Here is a 27986-nt window from a genome sequence, read left to right on the forward strand (position 1 = left end):
GTTCTGTCTGTTGAATGTTCTGTCTTTCTGAATGTTGTGTCTGCTGAATGTTCTGTCTGTTGAATGTTCTGTCTTTCTGAATGTTCTGTCTGCTGAATGTTCTGTCTGTTGAATGTTGTGTCTGTTGAATGTTCTGTCTGTTGAGTGTTCTGTCTGTTGAGTGTTCTGTCTGTTGAATGTTCTGTCTGTTGAATGTTCTGTCTGTTGAGTGTTCTGTCTGTTGAATGTTCTGTCTGTTGAGTGTTCTGTATGTCTGAATGTTCTGTCTGAATCATCTGCCTTTCTGAGTGTTCTGCACATATGCAGTAATTAGGAATTAGAACTCTGCATGACTAGCAAAGTCCTACAAAAGACCCTGCTAGGAAGACAACATTCCAGAAACTAATCTGTAGTCTGAAGGCCGTTAGACCAGTGTCATTGCTAGACCTTAAATCAATAACTTAAAAGATTGAGTTGTCTGTTGTGTGTCTCATTGTTTTGGCCCGGTGTATCTATCTGTCCTCTCTCTCTCGCTCTTTCTCCTCTCTATCATTACAATCTCTCTGTCTCTCTCTCGTTTTCTATCTTTCTTTCGTTCTTTCTTTCTTTCTTTCTTTCTTTCTTTCTTTCTTCCTCTCTCTTGCTAACCTCCATCACGGGCCATCTTCCTGCAGCTTGTTGTTCCAGTAGCTGGCACCTCTCTTAATCCTGCACTCTGATTGGATGCTCACTGCTCAGGGCATCCAGTCTACTGGGAGACGGTGGTGGTGTCAACCAATGACAGGGAGTTCAGATTAAAGAGTCAGGACTGATCTACTCTAGAAATAGATTTTATCTACGTCAGCTGCAGACAACAACTAGCGACAGGTCAGATTTTTTTTTTTAATGTGTTTTTGGTAGCAGCAACTGTAGTGCCATTTTACCTTCAGACTTGAGTGACAGAGAGGTGAGTGAGACTTTCAAAACTCTTAAAGGGTAGATGTGTTTACGCAACTCAAGGTTTGCACTCTGATAAGTGTTAAAGGTATTACTGTATGTACAACCAGAAGTGTTTCTTGGGTTGAGTCTAGCTGTGCTTGTACATATCCAGGAAGATTAGCCCTGATGGTACTACCAGTGGGTATTCTGATTTCATTTGTGGATTTGTTATTTGAATTCTGGGCATCAGCATTAGTCACCTACCCTGTTCTAGCTTAGAAACAGTAATGGCGCCGGAGAGGATGGCTGCCGTTTTATTGGCTTTTAACCAACCATGCTATTTGTTTGTAACTTATTTTGTACATAATTTTGCTGCTACCGTCTCTTATGACTGAAAAGAGTTTCTGGATATCAGAACATCAATTACTCACATTTGGACTAATCATTTTTCTTTAAGAGTTGGACGGGAGGGATTTACTCAGACACCCGAACAGGACCTCATCCCTGTCTTTCGCAGGAGAAAGAGACAGCGATTTCGCAGAAGGAGATCGGGGTGCCTTGTGAAGATCAGTCGACGAGTGGCAAATCTACCGCTGCCATCCGTACTGTTAGCCAACGTAAAATCGCTGGATAAATGGGACAAACTCAAAGCAGACATATCCTACCAATGGGACATTCAAAACTGTAATATCTTATGTTTCACCGAGTTGTATCTGAACGACGACATTAATGTAACATACAGCGGGTGGGTTATACACACTATCGGCAGGATAGAACAGCAGACTCCGGTAAGACAAGGGGTGGCAGTCTACGTATGTTTGTAAACAACTCCTGGTGCACGATATCTAAGGAAGTTTTGAGGTTTTGCGAGCCTGAGGTAGAGTGTCTCATGATAAGCTATCTACCTAGAGAGTTTTCATCTGTATTTTATGTAGCTGTCTACCTAGCACCACAGACCGATGCTGGCACTAAGACCACACTCAATGGGCTGTATACCGCCATAAGCAAACAGGAAAACGCTCATCCAGAGGCGACGCTCCTAGTGGCCGGGGACTTTAATGCAGGGAAACTTAAATCAGTTTTCCCTCATTTCTATCAGCACGTTAAATGTGCAACCAGAGGGAAAAAAACTCTAGACCACCTTTACTCCACACACAGAGACGTGTACAAAGCTCTAACTCGCCCTCCATTTGTAAAATCTGACCAGATTCTATCCTCCTGATTCCTGCTTACAAGCAAATATTCAAGCAGGAAGCACCAGTGACTCGGTCAATAAAAAAGTGGTCAGATGAAGCAGATGCTAAACTGCAGGACTGTTTTGCTGTCACAGACTGTTTTGCTGTCACAGACTGAATATGTTCCGGGATTCTTCGGGATTCTTCCGATGGCATTGAGGAGTACACCATATCAGTCATCAATATGTGCATCGATGACTTTGTCCTCACATTGACGGTACGTACATACTCCAACCAGAAGCCATGGATTACAGGCAACATCCGCACTGAGCTAAAGGGTAGAGCTGCCGCTTTCAAAGGAGCTGGACTCTAACCCGGAAGCTTATAAGAAATCCTGCTATGCCCTCCGACGAACCATCAGACAGGCAAAGCATCAATACAGGACTAAGATCGAATCGACTACACTGGCTCCGGTGTTCCTTGGAAGTGGCAGGGCTTGCAAACTATTACAGACTACAAAGGAAAGCACAACCAAGAGATGCCCAGTGACACAAGCCTACCAGACGAGCTAAATAACTTGTGTGCTCGCTTCGAGGCAAGTAACATTGAAACATGCATGAGAGCGTCAGCTGTTCCGGACGACTGTGTGATCACGCTCTCCACAGCCGATGTAAGATGCAAGACCTTTAAACAGGTCAACATTCACAAGGCTGCAGGGACAGAATGATTACCCGGACTTGTACTCTGAGCATGCACTGACCAACTGTCAAGCATCTTCACTGACATTTTCAACCTCTCCCTGTCTGAGTCTGTAATACCAACATGTTTCAAGCAGACCACCATAGTCCCTGTGCCCAAGAATACTAAGGTATCCTGCCTAAATGACTACCAACCCGTAGACCTGACGTCTGTAGCCATGAAGTGCTTTGGAAGGCTGATCATGGCTCACATCAACACCATAATCCCAGAAACCATAGATCCACTTCAATTTGCGTACCTACCCAACAGATCCACAGATGATGCAACCTCTATTGTACTCCACACTGCCCTTTCACACCTGGACAAAAGGAACACCTATGTGAGAATGCTATTCATTGACTACAGCTCAGCGTTCAACAGCATGGTGCCCTCAAAGCTCATCACTAAGCTAAGGACCCTGGGACTAAACACCACCCTCTGCAACTGGATCCTGGACTTCCTAACGGGCCATCCCCAGGTGGTAAGGGTAGGTAACAACACATCCGCCACACTGATCCTCAACATGGGGGCCCCTCAGGGGTGCGTGCTCATTCCCCTCCTGTGCTCCCTGTCATTCATGACTGCACGGTCAAGCACGATTCCAACACCATCATTAAGTTTGCCGATGATACAACGGTGGTAGGTCTGATCACCGACAACGACGAGACAGCCTATAGGGAGGAGGTCAGAGACCTGACAGTGTGGTACAATGACAACTACCTCTCCCTCAACGTGATCAAGACAAAGGAGATTATTCTGGACTACAGGAAAAGAAGGATCGAGCACGCCCCCATTCTCACCGATGAGGCTGTATTGGAGCAGGTTGAGGGCTCCAAATTTCTTGCCGTCCACTTCACCAACAAACCAAAATGGTCCAAGAACACCAAGACAGTCGTGAAGAGGACATGACAAAACCTATTCCCCCTCAGGAGACTGAAAAGATTTGGCATGGGTCCCAGATCCTCAAAAGGTTCTACAGCTGCACCATCGATAGTATCCTGGCAGATTGCATCCCTGCCTGGTATGGCAACTGCTCGGCCTTTGACCACAAAGCACTACAGAGGGCAGTGCGTACGGCGCAGTACATCCCCCGGGCCAAGCTTCCTGCCATCCAGGATCTCTATACCAGGCGGTGTAAGAGGAAGGCCCTAAAAATTGGCAAAGACTCCAGCCACCCTATTCACAGACTGTTCTCTCTGCTACCGTATGGCAAGCGGTACCGAAATGCCAAGTCTAGGTCCAATAGGCTTCTAAACCGCTTCTACCCCCAAGCCATAGGACTCCTGACATCTAATCAAATGGCTATGCAGACCATTTGCCTTGCCCGCCCCCCCCCCTCTCTTCTACGCTGCTGCTACTCTCTGTTATTATCTATTCATAGTCATTTTAATACCTCTACCTCGACTAAACGGTGCACATTTTCTCTGTACCGGTACACCCTGTATATAGCCTCACTATTGTTATTTTACTGCTGCTCTTTATTCGTTACTTTAATGTCTTACTTTTTTAAAGGTATTTTCTTAAAACTGCATTGTTGGTTAAGGACTTATAAGTAAGCATTTCACTGTAAGGTGTACTACACCTGTTGTATTCGGTGTGACAAATAAAATTAGATTTGATCTGAAACAGGTGTGAATAATACAAACGTAATATAATGCATTTGATGGATGGGCCGTGTGTGTGACACCTTGTTGGGTTGGTAAGTGATGACCACCTGCACTTGACTGCCAACGAGGGCAAGAGTCCAGCATTGTATGGTTAGGGCAGCATGGGTCAAGTCTCAGGTTGATGTGTGTGTGAGTGTGTGTCGGTAATGTCAGTGTGTGTTGGGTATGGTGTCCAACACTGGTGATAGTAGACTTGGGTTGGCCCATCATTATTCTTCACTACACCCCTCTAGCTGATGTTTCCCAGAGGAAATACACCTTTAATAGTAGTAGTGATATAGTATAGAAACATAGATGTACGTAGCTTGATTTTGATGTTTTATACCTTCCTGGCAATAACAGGTGCATACTGGGGCCTTTTATCCTGGTTCATGTATGTATCTAACAATTAGGCCTAAATTATGCATTGATGTTCTCTTTTTCTCTCCTCTGTTTATCAACAAAAGACACTGGTCGTAGGGAGTCTACAATAACTAGTGAGGTGAGGGCTAGTTACACACACACACACACACACACACACACACACACACACACACACACACACACCTAAAATGACATGTGTTTTTATGCAGTGCAGCATGCTATGTAAGTAACCCACAAGTAAAGCCAGTCTCCCCTCTTCTCTGTCAGATGCCGTCCCCCACAGCTCAGGGTCTAGGCCCAGGTCAGGAGAAGAAGATCGGCCACAGGAGAGTAGATGCCTCTGGAGAGACCACCTATAAGAAGGTACACTACTCCTTTCCTCTTCTGCATCCCTCTCTCACCTTTCCTCTCCTGAATCCCTCTCTCTCCTTCCCCTCTCATATTCATGTTCTTCTATTCTCTCTCCACTATCTCTCCTCCCTCCATCCCATACCTTACTTGTCTCTCCTTCTTCCCTCTCTTCCATGTCCATGTCTTCCATGTCCTCTCCTACCTCTCTGTTTTCTTCCTTCTTCTCTCCCCAGACCTTTCTGTACTTCTTTGACTTCTCCTATCTCACTGTCCTCTTCTCATCCTTTTCCTCCCTCATTTTAATTTTCATGGATCTATTTTGGTGACTAGTGGTTTGTAACCTGCCTGCCTGTGCCCTCTAGACAACGTCCTCTGCCCTGAAAGGTGCCATCCAGCTGGGCATCAGCTACACGGTCGGCAACCTGAGCTCCAAGCCAGAGAGAGATGTCCTCATGCAGGACTTCTACGTGGTGGAGAGCATCTTCTTCCCCAGGTGTGTGTCTGACTTTGTGTGTGTGTGTGTGTGAATGGCAGATGTGTGTCTGACTTTGTGTGTGTGTGTGGATGGCAGATGTGTGTGTTTACAAATGGGGAGGGGTGTTTTTTGTTTTTGGTGTGTGGATAAAACCACCTACAAAGTGAAATGCTCTCTAGTACAATAACTCGTTCTCTCCCTTCCTCTCTCCTGTCGTTCTCTTTCTGCCTCTCATCCTCACTCCCATCTTCTCTTCAGTGAGGGCAGTAACCTGACTCCTGCCCATCACTACCCAGACTTCAGGTTTAAGACCTACGCCCCCGTGGCCTTCCGCTACTTCCGAGAACTGTTTGGGATCCGGCCAGATGACTACCTGGTGAGAGACAGTAACCATAGTAACCTCAGTAAATATAGCACTACAGATAGTCTTGTTAATACCTAGGTTAAAGCTGCAATATGTAACTTTCTGGGCGACCTGACCAAATTCACATAGAAATGTGAGTTATAGCTCTGCCATTCTCATTGAAAGCATGTCTAAGAAGCTATTTCTATGCGCTATTTCTATGCTTCCCATTCTTAAGTTTCATTTTAGCGTCTTTTACTTGCTGTTTTGTATACCAGCTTCAAACAGCTGAAAATACTTTGGGTTATGGAAAATATTTTTCACAGCGGGTACAATGATTCTCTACACAATGACAACTTGTTTTGTCACAAACTGAAATTAGGCAAACTATTTGAATTTTTGCAACCAGGAAATGGCGGAGCGATTTCTGCATATTGCACTTTTAAATAAAGTGTCCTACATCAGGTGATTAAATGCATAACTAACATGACATCCTGTGGATTTATCAAGGAAACATAACCCCCGGTTACATCCAGTCTGACTTCCTCGTCCTCTGGCCACACACACACACACGCACACACGCACACACGCACAGAAATGCACAGAAATACATTAGGAACACCTAATGTATTAGGAACACCTGCTCTTTCCATGACAGAGTATCCAGGTGAAAGCTATGATTTCTTATTGATGTTATTTGTTAAATCAACTTCAATCAGTGTAGATGAAAGGGAAGAGACAGGTTAAATAAGGATTTTCTAAGCCTTGAGACAATTAAGACATACATGATTCTGTATGTGTGCCATTCAGAGGGTGAATGGGCAAGACAAAATATTTAAGTGCCTTTGAACAGGGTATGGTAGTAGGTGCTAGGCGCACCGGATTGAGTGTGTCAACAGCTGCAACTCTGCTGAGTTTTTCACAAGCAACAGCCAATTTGACACAACTGTGGGAAGAATTGGAGTCAACATGGGCCAGCATCCCTGTGGAACGCTTTCAACACCATGTAAAGTCCATGCCCCGATGAATTCAGGCTGTTCTGAGGGCAAAAGGGGTGCAACTCAATATTAAGAAGGCGTTAGGAATGTGCTGGATTAATGCAGCAATCTATGCATATGTACACTGAGTGTACATATGCATAGATTGACTCACACACACCACACTTACACTCTTACACAGATACTGTAAATGCATGCACATACACACGTGCACACACAGTCACTCCTATAAAATCACACTCTACCTGCACCAGATGGAGATTAGCAGATTAAGACTTTCTTTTTAAAGCTCCAAGCTGATAACAGTAGACAGTCAGGTACAGTATAGGCCTAATCAGAAACAACCTTTTTGTGTATCTGTTTCTATTTGTATCTATGGGTTTTCTATGCATGGTTTTACACTTTCAGGAAATAATAATGTTTTAGTCTCATTGCATTAATCCAGCATGAGGAATACATAGTGCCACATTCTCCGTTTTTCTGAATACGGGGTATCATATACTTGTGTAGAGACTGAGAGGATCTTCACACTCTCCCCTTAAGCTTATTAAGCCCCTGTGTTTATCTGGCCTTCCAGACTCCACTTCAGGTGTCTGTAGAAAGTAGAAACCCTGCAAAGTGCCTAGTGAAGCTCTGAAGCACCATGTAAAGTGCCCTATTTGAACCACTCCAGTGTTGGTGCCATTTTCTATGCTCTCTATGACCCACTGACCTAACCTGTGTGTATATCTATGCTATCTCTATGACCCACTGACCTAACCTGTGTGTATATCTATGCTCTCTCTATGACCCACTGACCTAACCTGTGTGTATATCTATGCTCTCTCTATGACCCACTGACCTAACCTGTGTGTATATCTATGCTCTCTCTATGACCCACTGACCTAACCTGTGTGTATATCTATGCTCTCTCTATGACCCACTGACCTAACCTGTGTGTATATCTATGCTATCTCTATGACCCACTGACCTAACCTGTGTGTATATCTATGCTCTCTCTATGACCCACTGACCTAACCTGTGTGTATATCTATGCTCTCTCTATGACCCACTGACCTAACCTGTGTGTATATCTATGCTCTCTCTATGACCCACTGACCTAACCTGTGTGTATATCTATGCTCTCTCTATGACCCACTGACCTAACCTGTGTGTATATCTATGCTATCTCTATGACCCACTGACCTAACCTGTGTGTATATCTATGCTATCTCTATGACCCACTGACCTAACCTGTGTGTATATCTATGCTCTCTCTATGACCCACTGACCTAACCTGTGTGTATATCTATGCTCTCTCTATGACCCACTGACCTAACCTGTGTGTATATCTATGCTCTCTCCCCAGTACTCTCTATGTAACGAGCCCCTGATCGAGCTGTCCAACCCGGGGGCCAGCGGCTCCATATTCTATGTAACCAGGGACGATGAGTTCATCATCAAAACAGTCAATGCCAAGGAGGCGGAGTTTCTGCAGAAACTACTTCCTGGATACTACATGGTTAGTCTGTCACAAGCTCCCCCTTCATTCTAATAAATAAAAAGTGTGTGTGTTTGTGTTGGTCACTTTGACCCTTGGCCCCTGGGGTTAACCTATGGTCAGCTGTGACGCGAATGAGGCTAAGCACACTACTAAGACACACGCCTAAAGCACACACATGACCAGAGGCTTTGAGTCCAGCCGACTCACGTCTGTCAAGTGTATGGGCCAGGAGCCAGGGTCGCTCTTGGCAGAATCTGCAGGGGCATTTTCTTGTTAATATTGTTATCATAATAAAGTTTATATAACGTATAGCAAGCTTATCAACAAAACGACAGTACACTATTCTAGTTTTTGTATCAATTTATGGTTTAATGAACATTCATTTCCCAGACATTTCTTATTTCTAATCATTTTGAAGGGGAAATGTTGGTCGTACTTTATCTGGATAGTCTCAAGTAGATGATCTACAGATGGTCATACTATCAACAAACTACAGTGTCTTCAGAAAGTATTCATACCCCTTGACTTATTCCACATTTTGTTGTGGTACAGCCTGGATTCAAAATGAATTCAATTTGTTTTGTTTTTCACACATCTACACACAATACCCCATGATGATAAAGTGAAAACATGTTTTTAGGCACCTTTTCAAATATATTGAAAATATCTCATTTACATACAGTGCCGTGAAAAAGTATTTGCTCCGTTTCTCTGGTTGACTCAAGTGTTCTAAAAAGCACCTGGATGATCATCAAGACTCTTGGAAGAATGTTCTATGAAAAGATGCGTCAAATGTAGAACTTTTTGGATGAGATGGGTCCCATTATATCTGGCGAAAACCAAACACTGCATTCCACAGTAAGAACCTCATACCAAAGAAAACCAAACACTGCATTCCACAGTAAGAACCTCATACCAAAGAAAACCAAACACTGCATTCCACAGTAAGAACCTCATACCAACGGTCAGCATGGTGGTGGTAGTGTGATGGTTTGGAGATGCTTTACTACCCCAGGACCTGGACCACCTGCTTTAATAGAAGGAACCATGAGTTCTGCTCTGTATCAGAGAATTATATATGAGAATGTCAGGCCATCCATCAGTGAGCTGAAGCTAAAGTGCAGCTGGGTCATGCAGCAAGACAATGATCTGGATTGTACAATATTTCCACATTATTATAAAAAAAATATTCAAGATCTGTCAAGTTGGTTATTGATCATTGCTACACAGACATTTCTCAAGTCTTGCCATAGATTTTCAAGTAGATTTAAGTCAAAACTGTAACTCATCTTGGTAAGTAGCTCTGTAATTGTTTTAAAGTCATCATTGTAGCTGTTTTAAAGTCATCATAAGCCTCATAGTGAAATCCAGGAGCAGTTTCCTTCCTCTCTGGCAACTGAGTTAGGAAGGGTGCCTATATCTTTGTAGTGACTGAGTGTATTGATACACCATCCAAAGTGTAAGTAATAACTTCAGCATGCCATCCACATCGACGGGACAGTAGTGGAGAAGGTGGAAAGTTCCTCGATGTACACATCACTGACATACTGAAATGGTCCACCCACACAGACAGCGTGGTGAAGAAGGCGCAACAGCGTGGTGAAGAAGGCGCAACAGCCTCAACCTCAGGAGGCTGAATTAATTTGTCTTGTCACCTAAAACACTTACAAACTTTTACAGATGCACAATCAAGAGCATCCTGTCGGGCTGTATCACTGTCTGGTACGGCAACTGCACCGCCCTCAACCGCAAGGCTCTCCAGAGGGTAGTGTGGTCTGCACAACGCATCACCAGGGGCAAACTACCTGCCCTCCAGGACACCTACAGCAACCGATGTCACAGAAAGGTGCTTACTGCACTGCAAGCGGTACCGGAGCGCCAAGTCTAGGACCAAAAGGCTCCTTAACAGCTTCTATCCCCAAGCCACAAGACTGCTGAACAACTAATCAAATGGCCACCCTGACAATTTACATTGTCCCCCCCCCCCTTGTTTTTACACTGCTGCTACTCGCTGTTTAATATCTATGCATAATCACTTTACCTCCTGTACAGTATATAGACGCGTTATTGTTATGTACATTTATTGTGTTACTTTTTGATTGATTCATTTTTTAAATGTACTTTTCTTTATTTAGTAAATATTTTATTAACTCAATTTCTTGAACTGCATTGTTGGTTAAGGGCTTGTAAGTAAGCATTTTACGGTAAGGTCTACTACACCTGTTGTATTCGGTGCATGTGACAAATACAATGTGTGGTCTACCACATCGCAGCTGAGCTATTGTTGCTCCTAGACATTTCCACCTCACAATAACAGCACTCACAGTTGACTGGGGCAGCTCCAGCAGGGCAGAAATTTGACGAACTGACTTATTGGGAAGGTGGCGTCCTATGATTGTGCCACGTTGAAAGTCATTGAGCTCTTCAGTTAGGCAATTCTACTGCCAAAGTTTGTCTATGGAGATTGCATGGCTGTGTGCTCAATTTTATAAACCTGTCAGCAATGGGTGTGGCTGAAATAGCTGAAGCCATTAATTTGAAGGGGTGTCCACATACTTTTGAACAGTATATATAGTGTATGTTGTTTAAGTGATAATGCCTGAGAAGCCAGTGTTTGGAGGATATAATTGGCAAACCATGCCAATATATCCTCCAATCACAGGCTTCGAGGGCATTGGCATTTTTATACAACGGATTACCAACATATAAAAATTATGATTGACATTTTTCCATTAAAAACGTTTTGGGGGATCAATTTATTCATACCATTTCATCCTTCCACAAGATATAGTCCTGACACAAATTTAGGGTAGCTACCCAAAACGGCTTGTTGTTCGATCTATCGGTTCGGTTGCCAGAGACGCAACCTAGTTCTTTTTGTTCTGTATCTATGGATGCCACAGGAGGCTGCTGAGGGGAGAACGGCTCATAATAACGGCTGGAACAGAGCAAATGGAATGGCATCAAACACATGGAAACCATTCTGCTCCAACCATTACCACAAGCCCGTCCTCCCCAATTAAGGTACCACCAACCTCCTGTGATGGATGCGACCCAGTGGTTCATTCTAAATGTTCTATTGTCGTACTGGCTGGCAACGTTCTTATCCCTTGCTTAGCCAACTACGGCTAATTTACGTTCAGGTCAAACAGTGCAGCCAGAATAACAGCAAAGTTGCTGCATTTGTTTAAGCTGTTTTCTAGTGACATTTATTTGGATACATCCATAACAATGAGCTAATGATGCACGATTTCACCTGGCATAGAAAATGTGCTCCCTCGTCAGGACACTGTTATTCAGAGGAGCTAGCCAACAACACAGCTAACACAATAACTTCAAACTGAAGCTGGAAAGACTGCAAACGAATTGCTTTTCGTTTCGTTTGACCTGTTTTCTTTTGACATTAATTTGTATATATCCACAAATATTTAGCTGATTCATGATTTTGATTGGCTGAGAAAAGCTGCCTTTCTGTCTGTCTGTCTTATCCCTAGACCAACAATGTTGCAAATGTTGGAGAGAGAGACAGCAAGATTTATACAAATCTCCGCTATTGAAAACCAATTGCTATTCTAAAAGAAATGAGAGATAATGTCTACATGCTTTTTATGGTGGAGATTAAGTTTATAAATTGCCTGGCTGGGCTGATGAGACAGTGGATTGAGCTGTCAGATGGAACAATAGGCATAACAATAGGCATAGTAAATAGGCATTTTAAAGTCATAGATTCAGCCAGTGGTAACTTGTGGAATAGACACCGGCTGGGATGCGGTTTAAACCAATCAGCATTCAGGATTAGTCCCCCTTATTGAACATCTACAAACTATCCACAAGCATCTACCTGGGACTATCCAAATAAAGTGTTTCTGAAATGTTTAACTAGTTGAACTGACATATCTCTGAAATCCACTGGATTTTTCATGTCCTGCTCAATATGATGGCCAGTAGGATTTCCTGTTGTTGCATGAAAAGAACACTGAAACAGGCACACAGTTCTCTTTTTTGCACCCTTTAATTTTCTCTCCCTCCTCCTCTTCTTCTTCTCCCCTCTTCCTCTCCTCCTCTCTCTAGAATCTGAATCAGAACCCGAGGACCCTGCTTCCTAAGTTCTTTGGTCTCTACTGCGTCCAGTGTGGTGGTAAAAACATCCGTATCGTGGTCATGAACAATGTGTTACCGCGCGCCGTACGCATGCACCTCAAGTTCGACCTGAAGGGCTCCACGTATAAACGCCGTGCGTCGAAGAAAGAGAGGGAGAAATCGAATCCCACCTTTAAAGATCTGGACTTTATAGCAGATGTACCGGACGGACTGACACTGGATCAGGATACATATGGTGCTCTGCTTAAGACCCTACAGAGAGATTGTCTGGTGAGAGAGAGGGAGGAGAGGGGATGTAGAATGGATGTGGATGGGGAGGGGGGCATTATGACCTGTGTGTCTGTGCTGTCTGGTAGCTCCTGCTATCATTCATTCTGACCTCCATTCTCTGTATGGGTGGTACCCCAGGTGCTAGAGAGCTTTAAAATCATGGATTACAGTCTGTTGCTGGGGGTCCATAACCTGGGCCAGGCTGGGAGAGAGTCCCATGGCTCACCAGCAGGGGGCGATGAGAAGAGACCTGTGACCCAGAGAGCCCTCTACTCTACTGCCATGGAGTCTATACAGGGAGGGAAGACGTGTAGAGACACACTAGACCACGATGCTACGTGAGTTATCCAGCTTAACACACAAAGGCACAAGTGTGCAAACACACACACACAATGATTCCATGTGTCTTGAAGTCTTTTCCCCCTACATGAGATTCTCTCTGCCTGTTTCTTTCTTTCTTTCTTTCTTTCTTTCTTTCTTTCTTTCTTTCTTTCTTTCTTTCTTTCTTTCTTTCTTTCTCTCTCTCTCTCTCTCTCTCTCTCTCTCTCTCTCTCTCTCTCTCTCTCTCTCTCTGTCTCTCTCTCTCCAGAATGGGTGGTATTCCTGCTGTGGATGGTAAAGGAGAACAACTCCTTCTTTTTATTGGAATCATCGACATCCTGCAGTCCTACAGGTTCATTTCACAAAATCACTCACTGTGCTACTAATGTCCTACTAATCAATAGCACCAGTACTAATATAATGATGTATGAATCACTGAGTTTTTTTCTCATCCAGTTACCTTTACTGTCCTTTAGGGTCATCAAGAAACTGGAACACTCATGGAAGTCTCTGATTAGTAATGACGGGGTGAGTCCAGTCCGTAGACTGTAGCACCTTACCTAGGCTTGCACAGGCCCAGTGACTAGTACCTTACCTAGGCTTGCACAGGCCCAGTGACTAGCACCTTACCTAGGCTTGCACAGGCCCGGTGACTAGCACTTTACCTAGGCATGCACAGGCCCAGTGACTAGCACTTTACCTAGGCTTACACAGGCCCGGTGACTAGCACCTTACCTAGGCTTGCACAGGCCCGGTGACTAGCACTTTACCTAGGCTTACACAGGCCCAGTGACTAGCACTTTACCTAGGCTTACACAGGCCCAGTGACTAGCACTTTACCTAGGCTTGCACAGGCCCAGTGACTAGCACTTTACCTAGGCTTACACAGGCCCAGTGACTAGCACCTTACCTAGGCTTGCACAGGCCCGGTGACTAGTACTTTACCTAGGCTTGCACAGGCCCAGTGACTAGCACGTACCTAGGCTCATACAGGCCCAGTGACTAGCATTGTACCTAGGCTCACACAGGCCCAGTGACTAGCACCGTACCTAGGCTCATACAGGCCCAGTGACTAGCACTGTACCTAGGCTCACACAGGCCCAGTGACTAGCACCGTACCTAGGCTCATACAGGCCCAGTGACTAGCACTGTACCTAGGCTCACACAGGCCCAGTGACTAGCACTGTACCTAGGTTTACACAGGCCCAGTGACTAGCACTGTACCTAGGCTCACACAGGCCCAGTGACTAGCACTTTACCTAGGCTTACACAGGCCCAGTGACTAGCACCTTACCTAGGCTTGCACAGGCCCAGTGACTAGCACCGTACCTAGGCTCATACAGGCCCAGTGACTAGCACTGTACCTAGGCTCACACAGGCCCAGTGACTAGCACCGTACCTAGGCTCATACAGGCCCAGTGACTAGCACTGTACCTAGGCTCACACAGGCCCAGTGACTAGCACCGTACCTAGGCTCATACAGGCCCAGTGACTAGCACTGTACCTCGGCTCACACAGGCCCAGTGACTAGCACCGTACCTAGGCTCATACAGGCCCAGTGACTAGCACTGTACCTAGGCTCATACAGGCCCAGTGACTAGCACTGTACCTAGGCTCACACAGGCCCAGTGACTAGCACTGTACCTCGGCTCACACAGGCCCAGTGACTAGCACTGTACCTAGGCTCATACAGGCCCAGTGACTAGCACTGTACCTAGGCTCACACAGGCCCAGTGACTAGCACTGTACCTAGGTTTACACAGGCCCAGTGACTAGCACTGTACCTAGGCTCACACAGGCCCAGTGACTAGCACTGTACATAGGCTCACACAGGCCCATTGACTAGCACTGTACCTAGGCTCACACAGGCCCAGTGACTAGCACCTTACCTAGGCTTACACAGGCCCAGTGACTAGCACCTTACCTGGGCTCATACAGACTATGTCAATTAGCCTATCAGAAGCTTCTAAAGCCATGACATAATTTTCTGGAATTTTCCAAACTGTTTAAAGGCACAGTCAACTTAGTGTATGTAAACTTCTGACCCACTGGAATTGTCATAGTGAATTATAAGTGAAATAATCCGTCTGGAAACAATTGTTGGAAAAATTACTTGTGTTATGCACAAAGTAGATGTCCTAACCGACTTGCCAAAACTATAGTTTGTTAACCAGAAATTTGTGGTGTAGTTGAAAAACAAGTTTTAATGACTCCAACCTAAGTGTATGTAAACTTCCGACTTCAACTGTACACACACATACATACCCATATGTATATTTTTATAGATGACTAGCAGTGGGGCAAAAAAGTATTTAGTCAGCCACCAATTGTGCAAGTTCTCCCACTTAAAAAGATGAGAGAGGCCTGTCATTTTCATCATAGGTGCACTACAACTATGACAGACACAATGAGAAAAAAAATCCAGAAAATCACATTGTAGGAAGTTTTAATTAATTTGTTTGCAATTTCATATGTTTGGGGAGTCTCCCACATGTATTTTGGCGAACACCAAACGTGTTTGCTTATTTTTTTCTTGAAGCAATGGCTTTTTTCTGGCCACTCTTCCGTAAAGCCAAGCTCTGTGGAGTGTACAGCTTAACGTGGTCCTATGGACAGATACTCAATCTCCACTGTGGAGCTTTGCAGCTCCTTCAGGGTTATCTTTGGTCTCTTTGTTGCCTCTCTGATTAATGCCCTCCTTGCCCACCTTTGGTGAGCGGCCGTCTCTTGGCAGGTTTGTTGTGGTGCCATATTCTTTCAAATTTTTTTTTTACAATGGATTTAATTGTGCTTTGTGGGATGTTCAAAGTTTCAGATATTTTTTTATAACCCAACCCTGATCTGTACTTCTCCACAACTTTGTCCCTGACCCGTTTGGAGAGCTCATTGGTCTTTAATATGTAATATTCTAGGCATTTATATGTAAACTCCAGTCGTACTTTATGAAACACCTTTTCAAAATCAGCTATGAAAACCAGGCCTGGTTTCCGTGATATTTCATAGTATTGTATTGTTTCCAGTACTTATCTTATATTATCTCCAATGTATCATCCATGTAAAAACCTGTTTGATTAGGAAGAATAATATCTGACAATACCTTTTTAATTCTATGCGCCAAGCATTTTAGCTAGAATTTTTGCATTACAACGCTGGAGTGAAAGAGGCCTCCAATTTTTTTAAATGGACTGATCTTTATACAGTATATACCACTTGGATCCTGTTTCAGTAATAATGAAATCAGACCTTCTTGTTGTGTGTCCAATAATCTACCGTTTATATAGAAGTGGTTAAAAAAGCTAATAATGGTCCTCTGAGTATATCAAAAAAAGGGTTGTAATATTTCCACTGGTCTGCCATCCAGCCCTGAAGTTTTCCCAGACTTAAAGGCTTGAATTGCATCAAGAAGTTCCTCCTCTGTAATTTGGCCTTCACGTGAGCTTTTCTGTACAGATGTTCATTTTACATTATTATTAGGAAAAAAATCCATACAATTAGCTTCAGTTAGTGGAGATGGAGGAGACTGAAATGAAAACACATTCTTAAAGTACTTTACTTCCTCTTTCAAAATATCATTAATTTGTAACAAGTTTCAATACATTTTTTTGGTAGCATTTCTATGTTGAAGATTGAAAAATAATTTGGTGCATTTTTCCCCATATTCCATCCAGTTTATATGTATAATATATTACACTGGATCTTTCCTGAATAAGTTCCTCCATTTCTTTTTGTTTCCCCTCTAACTTATTATGTGCCTCTATGGTACAGTTTTTATTGCTACTGTTAGTCCTTCAAGTTCCTTTGTAAATATGGACTCTTTTGATCCAAAATGCTTTTGTTTTATAGATGAGTACTGAATTGCATGGCCTCTAAAGGCACATTTAAAAGTGTCCCATACAATAAGGGGATCTGCTGTACCTGTTATGTCTGAAAAAGTCAGTTATAAATTATTCTGTCCTACTTATAAACAAGTTATCATCCAGTAGACTTTGATTAAATTTCCAATATCCTCGCCCATGTGGAAAGTCTGTAAGAGTTATATATATGCCAATTATGTGATGATCCGACCACATTCTTTCCCCTATCAACACTTTTTAAACGTTTGGTGCCAGAGAGAATGGCATAATGTCACGTTCTGACCTTAGTTCCTTTGTTTTGTCTTTGTTTTAGTATGGTCAGGGCGTGAGTTGGGGTGGGCAGTCTATGTTTGTGTTTTTATGTTGGTTTTTGAGTTTGGCCTGGTATGGTTCTCAATCAGAGGCAGGTGTCCTTAGTTGTCTCTGATTGAGAATCATACTTAGGTAGCCTTTTCCCACCTGTGTTTCGTGGGTGTTTATTTTCTGTTTTGTGTGTCATCACTAGACAGGACTGTTTCGTTTGTTCGTTCGTTCTTCCTAGTTGTTATTTTATTTAGTGTTCAGTTTTGATTATATAAAAAGAACATGAAAACTTACCAAGCTGCACCTTGGTCCTCACCTTCTTCCACCGACGACGGCCGTTACACGTAAGAAAGTAGTCAAGACGACTAGCTTGATTAAGCCTCCACCATGTATCTCTCACTAGGTCAGGGTATTTAAGCCTCCACCATGTATCTCTCACTAGGTCAGGGTATTTAAGCCTCCACCATGTATCTCTCACTAGGTCAGGGTATTTAAGCCTCCACCATGTATCTCTCACTAGGTCAGGGTATTTAAGCCTCCACCATGTATCTCTCACTAGGTCAGGGCATTTAAGCCTCCATTTTTCCACTAATTCCAATATATCCATGACATGCCCACCCCACATCACACCCTGACCTCACCAAATAGAGAAATAAAAAGGCTCTCTAAGGTCAGGGCGTGACAGTACCCCACCCCCAAAGGTGTGAACACCCGGCCGCAAACCTAAACCTATAGGGGAGGGTTCGGGTGGGCATCTACCCTTGGCGGTGGTTCCGGTTCGGGCGTAGCCCCCGCTCCACCTCTGACTACCCCCATTTTGGTTGCGCCTCTGGTGTGGGGACCCTCGTTGCCGGACTGGGGACCCTCGCCGTAGGCTCCAGACTCGGGACCCTCGCTTCAAGACCCGGACTGGGGACCCTCGCTGCAGGCCCCGGATTGGGGACCCTCGCTGCAGGCCCCGGACTGGGGACCCTCTCTGCAGGCCCCAGACTGGGGACCCTCTCTGCAGGCCCCGGACTGGGGACCCTCTCTGCAGGCCCCGGATTGGGGACACTCGCTGCAGGCCACGGACTGGGAACCCTCGCTGCAGGCCCCGGACTGGGGACCCTCTCTGCAGGCCCCGGATTGGGGACCCTCGCTGCAGGCCCCAGACTGGGAACCCTCGCTGCAGGCCCCGGACTGGGGACCCTCTCTGCAGGCCCCGGACTGGGGACTCTCACCGCAGGCCCCAGACTGGGGACCCTCGTTGGAGGCTCCAGACTGGAGACCGTTGCTGCAGGCCCCGGACTGGAGACCCTCTTTGCAGGCCCCGGACTGGGGACCCTCATTGCAGGCCCCGGACTGGGGACCGTCGCTGGTGGCTCCGGATTGGAGACCATTGCAGCAGGCTCCGGACTGGGGACCCTCGCTGTAGGCTCCGGACTAGGGACCCTTGCTTCAGGCCCCGGGACTTGGGACCGTGGCTGGAGGCTCTAGACTGGGGACCGTCGCTGGAGGCTCCGGACAGGGGACCGTCGCTGGTGGCTCCGTGCCATAGATCATCACTGGGGGCTTCGTGCCATGGATCATCACTGGAGGCTTCGTGCCTTGGATCATCACTGGAGGGTGGGTTCGTGGAGCTGGCAGAGGATATACTGGGCCGTGGAGCCGCACTGGAGGTCTGGCACAACACGTCCTGACTGGATGCTCACCCTAGCCCGGCAACTGCGGGGCGTTGGCACAGGACACACTGGGCTGTGAAAGCGCACCAGAGACACTGTGCGTAGAGCCGGCGCAGGATATACTGGACCAAGGAGGCGCACTGGAGGTCTGGAGCATAGAGCTGGCACCACCTCTCCTGGCTGGATGCTCACCCTAGCCTGGCAACTGCGGGGCGATGGCACTGGACGTACTGGGCTGTGGAGACGCACCGGAGACAGAGTGCGCAGAGCCGGCGCAGGATATCCTGGACCGAAGAGACGCACTGGAGGCCAGATGCCCAGAGCATCTGACCATCCATCCTGGCTAAATGCCCACTCTGGCTCGACAAATGCGAGGAGCTGGCACAGAGCGCACCAGGCTGTGCATGCGCACCGGTGACACACGACGCAGTGCCGCATAACATGGTGCCTGACTAGTCACTCTCTCCCCACGGTAAGCACGGGGAGTTGGCTCAGGTCTATAACCTGACTCCGCCAATCTCCCCATGTGCCTCTCCCCATGTGCCACCCCCCCAATGCTTCGTCGTGCCAACTCCTCGTATCTTCGCCGTTCCGCCGTTGCTGCTTCTAGCTCCTCCTTAGGACGGCGATATTCTCCAGCCTGCGCCCAGGGTTCGTTGCCTTCCAGTATCTCCTCCCATGTCCATTCCTCCAGAAAACACTGCTTGGTCTTTTTGTGGTGGGATCTTCTGTGACGTTTGTCGTCGAAAGGAGACCAAGGTGCAGAGGGGTAAGTGTTCATGATCTTTAATACTCAGAACACCAAACAAAAACAACAAAAGGAATAACTGGCTTCACAGCGCTAACAATAAACAAGATCCCACAATATAGGTGGGAAAACAGGCTACCTAAGTATGATTCCCAATCAGAGACAACGATAGACAGCTGCCTCTGATTGGGAACCACACTCGGCCAAAACCAAAGAAATACAAAACATAGAATGCCCACCCCACATCACACCCTGACCTCACCAAATAGAGAAATAAAACGGCTCTCTAAGGTCAGGGCGGGACAGCCATTACAATTTTAACTGGCTATACCTGTTTCAGCACTTCAGCACCATAATGAGACACAGGTTTCAATTCTATTTATCAAAATACATGTTTGTAAACTTACAATTAAAAAAGTAACATGATCATTGAGTGTCTATATAGCTGTACCATGATATTTGCATTGCTACTAAGTAAACCTACAATTGGTCCCCCCTATTCCACCTGCTAAAAGCCCTCCTCATCCCGAGTTGGGTTGTCATCCCAATGCCTGGCAGACCACCCCCGACCCACAATATGCCACAGCCCTGAAAAGACTAGGATCCATCCTTCAAAAAAGAGCACGCAGTGCCATTTACAGAACAGAAGTAGATTAACCGCCAAATGCATTTCCATCACCCACACCTCAATTTGTATTATATATAATTAGTCTACAGATGGAATATGCCTCTGATACTGAGAATGACTAGTAGGTTATTATTCTAGAAACAACTAGAGGTTTGAAAAGGTGACAGACTAACTCTCCCATTTCAATAATTCACTATGCCTGAATTTGCAGATGTGTTTTGTTTACTAAGATTGTTTCCCCTTCTCTCTCTCTCTCTCTCTCTCTCTCTGTCTCACTCTCTCTCTCTCTCTCTCTCTCTCTCTCTCTCTCTCTCTCTCTCTCTCTCTCAAATTCAAGCTGCTTTATTGGCATGAAAAACATTGTGTCAATATTGCCAAAGCAACAATGTATACAATATACATTGTAACAAAATTATAAATGATAGCAAATAATAATATTAAATGGTATTAAATAATAATACAAAATTAAATACATAAATAATAACAATAAAATGGTAACAGTCAATAGTAGAAATGTAATAAATATAAAATCAAATTATGGAAAATGAAACTATAACTAACTTATAACTAAATAACGGTCATCTTCTTCTTTATATCAGTACTACAACTACAATCATCATTACTACGACTACTACTTCTCTCTCTCCCTCCCTCTCAGGACACAGTGTCAGTCCACAGGCCTAGTTTCTATGCAGACAGGTTCTACAAGTTCTGCAGCACAACTGTCTTCAGAAAGAGCTGCTGTGAGTAGAAACACATTCACTACATAAATGCTTCACAAATCATCTATAACTCTACAGCTGTGTGACACAACCATGCATTTATTTGTTCACATTTATTAATCCTTTATAGATCAGGAAATACAGTTATATATGAATCCCATTTATGTAGTGCTTATGAAGCATATATGAATGCATTTAAAATAAAACAGGAACGATATTTCTGCTCAGAAACCATATATCGAGATTGAGTAATTGATTCATTGAGTTTTCCTTCTGACTGATTTCATTATCCTCTGTCCTCCCCCTCCTTCTCTCATGTTCTCCTCCCACCCAGCCCTGAGGTCTTCTCCCTCCAAGAGGGGGCGAGGAGGGGCTCTGCCCACACCCAAAAACAGTGTCCAAACACAGCTGTCCATAGAGAGAGAGGAGAACCAGGAGAACGAGGAGCTGCACCTCAGAGCGGCTCGCGGCTCCCGCCTGCTGGAGGAGGACGGTAAGACAGTTACTACACTCCACATCCATGCAGAGGGTGACCTGAAAATGGCAGACAAGTGTTTGAGGACCGAGCTCTTTTCAACACAAGCTATTTAGATGTTGTGTCATGTTCTCTAGTGGTAGATTACTAATACTGATGCTGTTTTCAATGTCAGCAATTTAATGAGTATTTAATTCAAAATGGGGGTTGAATGGGTCTCTCTCTCTCTTTCTCTCTCTCCCTCTCTCTCTGACAGGTCAGAGAGAGCACCCCCACACCCCTCCATCTTTTGAGGATGCGACCACAGCATCCATTGCGACCACTCTCTCCTCCAACAACTCTCTCCCTACCACACCGTTTGACACACCAGAACACCCACGCTTCAGGTACACGTATACACACACACACACACACACACACACACACACACACACACACACACACACACACACACACACTCCTACATTTACGCACACACACACACACTCCTACATGTACACAATCACCTGTCCCTGTTCTACCCTTCAGGAGGCCAACTCACTCTCCACGGGACCGTGAAGACAGGTAAGCAGTCTTATTTCTTACCCTTCAATCCAACACATCTCATCCCATCTGACTGTGATTGAAGTTCTGATGTCACATCCTGTGCTGTCCCATATAGTTTCAGGTCACAGCTGGAAGTAGTGGAGGTGCACGAGCAAACTGTCACTGTGGCGGTGGAGGTGAAGAGGGAACCTACAACCAGGTACACTCACACACAAAAACACACACACACAAACACACACACACACCTATCTGACTGTAGCGTTTCTATCTCTGTCACAGTGTGGTTCCAGAGGACCTTCAGGACTCTAAAGTAACAGAGGAGAAAGTCATCACACAGGCCACAGCTGCTGCCCACACCTCCACTACACCTCCTTCAACCCCTCCTTCCTCCTCCACCCCTCCATCCTCCACCCCTCCCTCCTCATTCCCTCCAGCGTCCACTCTCCCTCATTCACTTCCTCCCTCAATCTCTTCCTCCTCTGCCCCTCACTCTAACTCCACTCTGCCCTATTCTTTCACTCGTCCTTCCTCCACCCCTCAGTCATCAGCTGTCATCGCCTCCACTCTTCCACCCTCTGCAGTCCCTCAAGACTCCGCCTCTCCCTCTTCCACCACTCATGCATCTACCCACCCCTCTTCCTCTCCCCATTCTTCACTCCTTCCCACCACCCCTCCCTCCTCTCTCCCTCCGAGCCCCCAGGTGACAGCGGAACGCTATTCGTCCAATCATCTGTCTGTCACCTCGTCCGTCAGCCACAACTCACTGGAGGGGGAGGTGCCAGTCTCTGACATCTACTTCGTAAGTCGTGTGTGTGCGTGTGTGTATTCTTGACTGCGTGTGTGTGTGTGTGTGCGTGTGTGGGTGACTGCTTGTGCGTGCGTGCGTGCGTGCGTGCGTGCATGCGTGCGTGTGCGTGCGTGTGTTGAGTGTGACAGCTGTTTTTGTTTACTGGGGTTTTGGTTTTCTTACTGTTGGGCAGTAAGGACAGCAAGTTTGATGAGGGTGAGGGTGTGTGTCGTTTGCTGCTATCGATCATTAATCACAAAGTGGAGCTTTAAAGCATGTGGTCATAGAGGTTGGATTGAATCCTGAGACACCACATGCTGGATTATAACTATACTGCTGAAACAGCAACGGGGAGAGACTACAGAATACTGCACTAAAAGTCTGTTCTGTGTTGTGTTGTGTGTATTGCATGATGTTTGCATGTTTGCATGGTGCATGTGTGTTGCTCATGCCTGACCGATCCATATTAATCCAGTCATGTGGTTCATAATCACTCAGTCATGTGATTTATAATCACTCAGTCACGTGATTTATAATCACTCAGTCACGTGATTCATAATCACTCAGTCACGTGATTCATAATCACTCAGTCATGTGATTCATAATCACTTAGTCATGTGATTCATAATCACTCAGTCACGTGATTTATAATCACTCAGTCACGTGATTCATAATCACTCAGTCATGTGATTCATAATCACTCAGTCATGTGATTTATAATCACTCAGTCACGTGATTCATAATCACTCAGTCATGTGATTCATAATCACTCAGTCATGTGATTCATAATCACTCAGTCATGTGATTTATAATCACTCAGTCACGTGATTCATAATCACTCAGTCATGTGATTCATAATCACTCAGTCATGTGATTCATAATCCCTCAGTCATGTGATTCATAATCCCTCAGTCATGTGATTCATAATCACTCAGTCATGTGATTCATAATCACTCAGTCATGTGATTCATAATCACTCAGTCATGTGATTCATAATCACTCAGTCATGTGATTCATAATCACTCAGTCATGTGATTCATAATCACTCAGTCATGTGATTCATAATCACTCAGTCATGTCAGTATATGTCAACAGCAGTCAGTAACAGACTGGTGGTTCATTCAATATACTGTTGTTTTGGCTCTGTGCTCCATCACATTGGATTTGAAATGATACAATGACAATGACTATAGCTTTAATTTGAGGGTATTTTCATCCATATCAGGTGAACCGTTTAAAAAGTATTGGGACAAATTCACTTATAAAACTGTTCTTCGGCTGTCCCCATAGGAGAACCCTTTGAAGAACCCCTTTTGGTTCCAAGCAGAACCCTTTAGGTTCCAGTTAGAACCCTTTCCACAGAGAGTTCTACATGGAACCCAAAAGAGTTCAACCTGGAACCAAAAAGGGTTCTCCTATGCAGACAGCCGCTGAACCTTTTAGGAACCCTATTTTCCAAGAGTGTAATGGTGAGAGGTTAGCATGTCTTGGGGGTATGATATGTGGGCGTCTGAGACAAAACAGCAGAAATTGGTCCCTGTCCCAATACTGTTGGAGCTAACTGTACAGTATGTTCTTTCTTCATCCATTTTGGAGGTGTATTATTCCATCTTCCATCTTCATTCTCTTTTTACTCTCTCTCCGCTGTCCCATCCAACCCGTTACACTCCCTCTGTCTGTCTGTGTCTGTGTCTGTGTCTGTGTCTGTCTCTCTCTCTCTCTCTCTCTCCGCTGTCCCATCCAACCCCTGTCACACTCCCTCTGTCTGTCTGTGTCTGTGTCTCTCTCTCTCTCTCTCGCTCTCTCTCTCTGCTGTCCCATCCAACCCCTGTCACACTCCCTCTGTCTGTCTCTCTCTCTCTCTCTCTCTCCGCTGTCCCATCCAACCCCTGTCACACTCCCTCTGTCTGTCTGTGTCTGTGTCTGTCTCTCTCTCTCTCTTTCTCTCGTTCTCTCTGTATGTCCCTCTCTCTCTTTCTGTCTGTGTCTCTTTCTTTTTGTCTCTCTCTCCTTGTCTCTCTTTGTCTCTTTCTCTCTAGCCATTCTCCCTCTGTTTCTCATACTCTTACCTTTTCCATTTCTCTTCATCTACTCCCCTATCCTTACATGTGTCTGTGTGTGTGTCTTGTGTCTGCATGTGTGTATGTGTATTATCAGTATGCTGATGGGAGATACTGGGTGTACTCCCCAATTCTGGGTCGTAAGAAACTCAACTCAAGCTCAAGCTGCAATGTAAGTCACGGCTGCTGGTTGCACAAGCCCTAGTTTTGTAGTGTAACGTAAAGTGTTGACGACTCGTGTAGGCTTCCTTCCCCTGATTCTGTGCCCATCTCAAATGAACCACTACCCTACCTAGACCTTAGGCACTTTTTGTAGCCAAGTGTGAGCAAAATGGAACACCTACCACATGAAACTAACACCTACCACATGAAACTAACACCTACCACATGAAACTAACACCTACCACATGAAACTAACACCTACCACATGGAACTAACACCTACCACATGGAACTAACACCTACCACATGAAACTAACACCTACCACATGAAACTAACACCTACCACATGAAACTAACACCTACCACATGGAACTAACACCTACCACATGGAACTAACACCTACCACATGGAACTAACACCTACCACATGAAACTAACACCTACCACATGGAACTAACACCTACCACATGGAACTAACACCTACCACATGAAACTAACACCTAACACATGGAACTAACACCTACCACATGGAACTAACACCTACCACATGAAACTAACACCTACCACATGAAACTAACACCTACCACATGAAACTAACACCTACCACATGAAACTAACACCTACCACATGAAACTATTACCTACCACATGAAACTAACACCTACCACATGAAACTAACACCTACCACATGAAACTAACACCTACCACATGAAACTAACACCTACCACATGGAACTAACACCTACCACATGGAACTAACACCTACCACATGGAACTAACACCTACCACATGAAACTAACACCTACCACATGAAACTAACACCTACCACATGGAGCTATATAGGACTTGTAGAATGTCTTCCTCCCTAAATGTACGTGTCTCTCTCTCCTCCTCCTGGTCTTGTGGTTGTGCTGCCCGTGTGTGTGTCTGCTGCCTCTGCTGGTTGGCTGGTGTAACAACAGAATCAGGAGGACAGGAGCTGGATGTACTCTCCGCTGCACTACGGCTCAGAGTCGAGACATGGCTCTGATGGGGAGAGCCAGACGGTAAGTGTGCACTTCATTAATACCCCATTCAGAGAAGTGTTTACTTGGTTCATACACTAACTCTCCCTCTCTCCCTCTCTCTCTCTCCCTCTCTCCCTCTCTCTCAAATTCCTCTTTTATTTTCTTACTAGTAAGTTGTGTGAAGTGTCCAATGTAAGCAAATCACTTGAGAGGATTGAAGACTACTGACTGAAGCTGTGATGCTTTACGAAGCCCCATGAATCTTCTACAGCGTTCTATAACCCTTGTGGCCCAAGCTGCATGTGAAGGCTAGTTTTACCCACTGGGATGAAGAAGTACTCTGTGGGAAGACTTATTGAAATTAAATGTTTCTACTTCGGCACCACTTTCCCCAACACACACGCACACACGCACGCACGCACGCACGCACGCACGCACACGCACACACACCTACACACACCTACACACACCTACACACACACACACACAACCACCATTGCTTCCTAAAAAAGTATGCAACAATACTGATTGATTTGCCACAGAGTCAACTCAAATATAAAAGGATGCATAATCATCAATGGGGGTATTGTGAATAAAACCATAGTGCAACCATTTCAAATATTAGCTAAGACATCCCAGAGAGTGTGTCATTCAGTTCTGTAGTTGTTCATGTTTTACTTTTGTGACTTGTGCTTGTCTCAAAGCCATGTGTTCATGTAATATCTTGTATGGAATAGGATTTATTATATTGTAATGTCAGGTTTTGGACTCCTATGGTTAAATGTGGAGAGTTTTTTTTTTATTAAGCAAAACTTTTTTTCTCAGTTGTTGTATATAATGTTTTACTGTGTCTGGTGGTGATGGCTTTACATTCAGCTCAATTATGTGTGGTGTGTTGTGATTGGGCTACGCAAAATAGCGCTGTTTTGCGTTCGCACATTGTTCATGAAAACATTTTATTGAACTTTTAGCACTTTAAGAATGAACATTCTGCAAATGTTTTTTGAATCCATAATATATTTTGTGAATTGTAAATAGTGTGAGTGATAGTGAGCCAGAGAGTTAGAAAGTGAAAGAGGATATTGCACTTTGTCCTGGTCAATAATATAAAAGGTCAAGGGTTAAAAAAGATTCTAAAGCTGTTCCAGTCCAGGGAAGTATTTAATCATCTCCATCCTTCTAAAGGTGCAATCTGTAACTTCTCATTCCCCCTGCGGCAAGAATCACAATCTGTAACTTCTCATCCCCCCTGCGGCAAGAATCACAATGCACCTTAAACAAAACACTAAGAAAACATATTTCGTAAGATTTTACCAATGATATATACGACATTCCACATTCCACTCCCGAAAAGCGTTGAGCCGAATTTACAGATTGCAGATTGTCCCTTGAAGACAAATCACCACTGGCTGTTTGTGTATAAAGTATGTGGACAAGGAGTTAGAGTTTATCATCATATCAAATAAAATAATATATTGTTTAAGAAGCATTGAATTTGTTGGATTATCTCATTTCTCTCACAAACCCATTTTGGTTACGATTTTGTTTAACTTCTTATGGAACATAATGGATGCTATTTATTTATTTATTTATTTGTGTACTGGTGCAAATACTTGACAAATCTGACTCATAGAGCTGCTATAATGAACAGACCTGCAGAAGCTCAAGAGCATTTCACTGGAAAACTGGATGGAAAACTGGACAGAAATCTTTGTTTTGTGTAGTTTTTGCCACTAGGTGGAAGCGTTATCCCGCTTAGAAGACTTGAGCATATTGACATAACTGTAACTATTCTGAAATTCAATGCCAATATTTTCATGCACATTTGTTCCTCATTTCCTTGGAGCTAAAATAA

At 44.7% G+C, this 27986-nt stretch overlaps 1 protein-coding gene across 2 annotated transcripts; it reads left to right on the forward strand.

Moving 5' to 3' along the window:
• Positions 1 to 27986, forward strand: LOC115114710 (phosphatidylinositol 4-phosphate 5-kinase type-1 gamma-like). Of its 2 annotated transcripts, XM_029643180.2 has the most exons (19): positions 2 to 925; positions 4924 to 4958; positions 5108 to 5203; positions 5554 to 5684; positions 5925 to 6042; positions 8356 to 8508; positions 12562 to 12861; positions 13000 to 13199; positions 13451 to 13534; positions 13659 to 13710; positions 21035 to 21119; positions 21433 to 21591; positions 21830 to 21959; positions 22102 to 22137; positions 22235 to 22318; positions 22399 to 22918; positions 25064 to 25138; positions 26087 to 26170; positions 26302 to 27985. In XM_029643180.2, exons 3-19 carry the CDS (start codon positions 5108 to 5110, stop codon positions 26302 to 26304), a joined length of 2310 nt encoding a protein of 769 aa, XP_029499040.2. In that variant the 5' UTR covers positions 2 to 925; positions 4924 to 4958; the 3' UTR covers positions 26305 to 27985. The 2 variants fall into 2 exon arrangements, with proteins under 2 accessions (XP_064869663.1, XP_029499040.2); XM_065013591.1 differs by lacking the exon at positions 25064 to 25138 and having other exon boundaries at positions 1 to 925; positions 26302 to 27986.

This window comes from Oncorhynchus nerka, linkage group LG9b (genome assembly GCF_034236695.1).
Source record: "Oncorhynchus nerka isolate Pitt River linkage group LG9b, Oner_Uvic_2.0, whole genome shotgun sequence".
Taxonomy (NCBI): Eukaryota; Metazoa; Chordata; class Actinopteri; order Salmoniformes; family Salmonidae; genus Oncorhynchus; species Oncorhynchus nerka.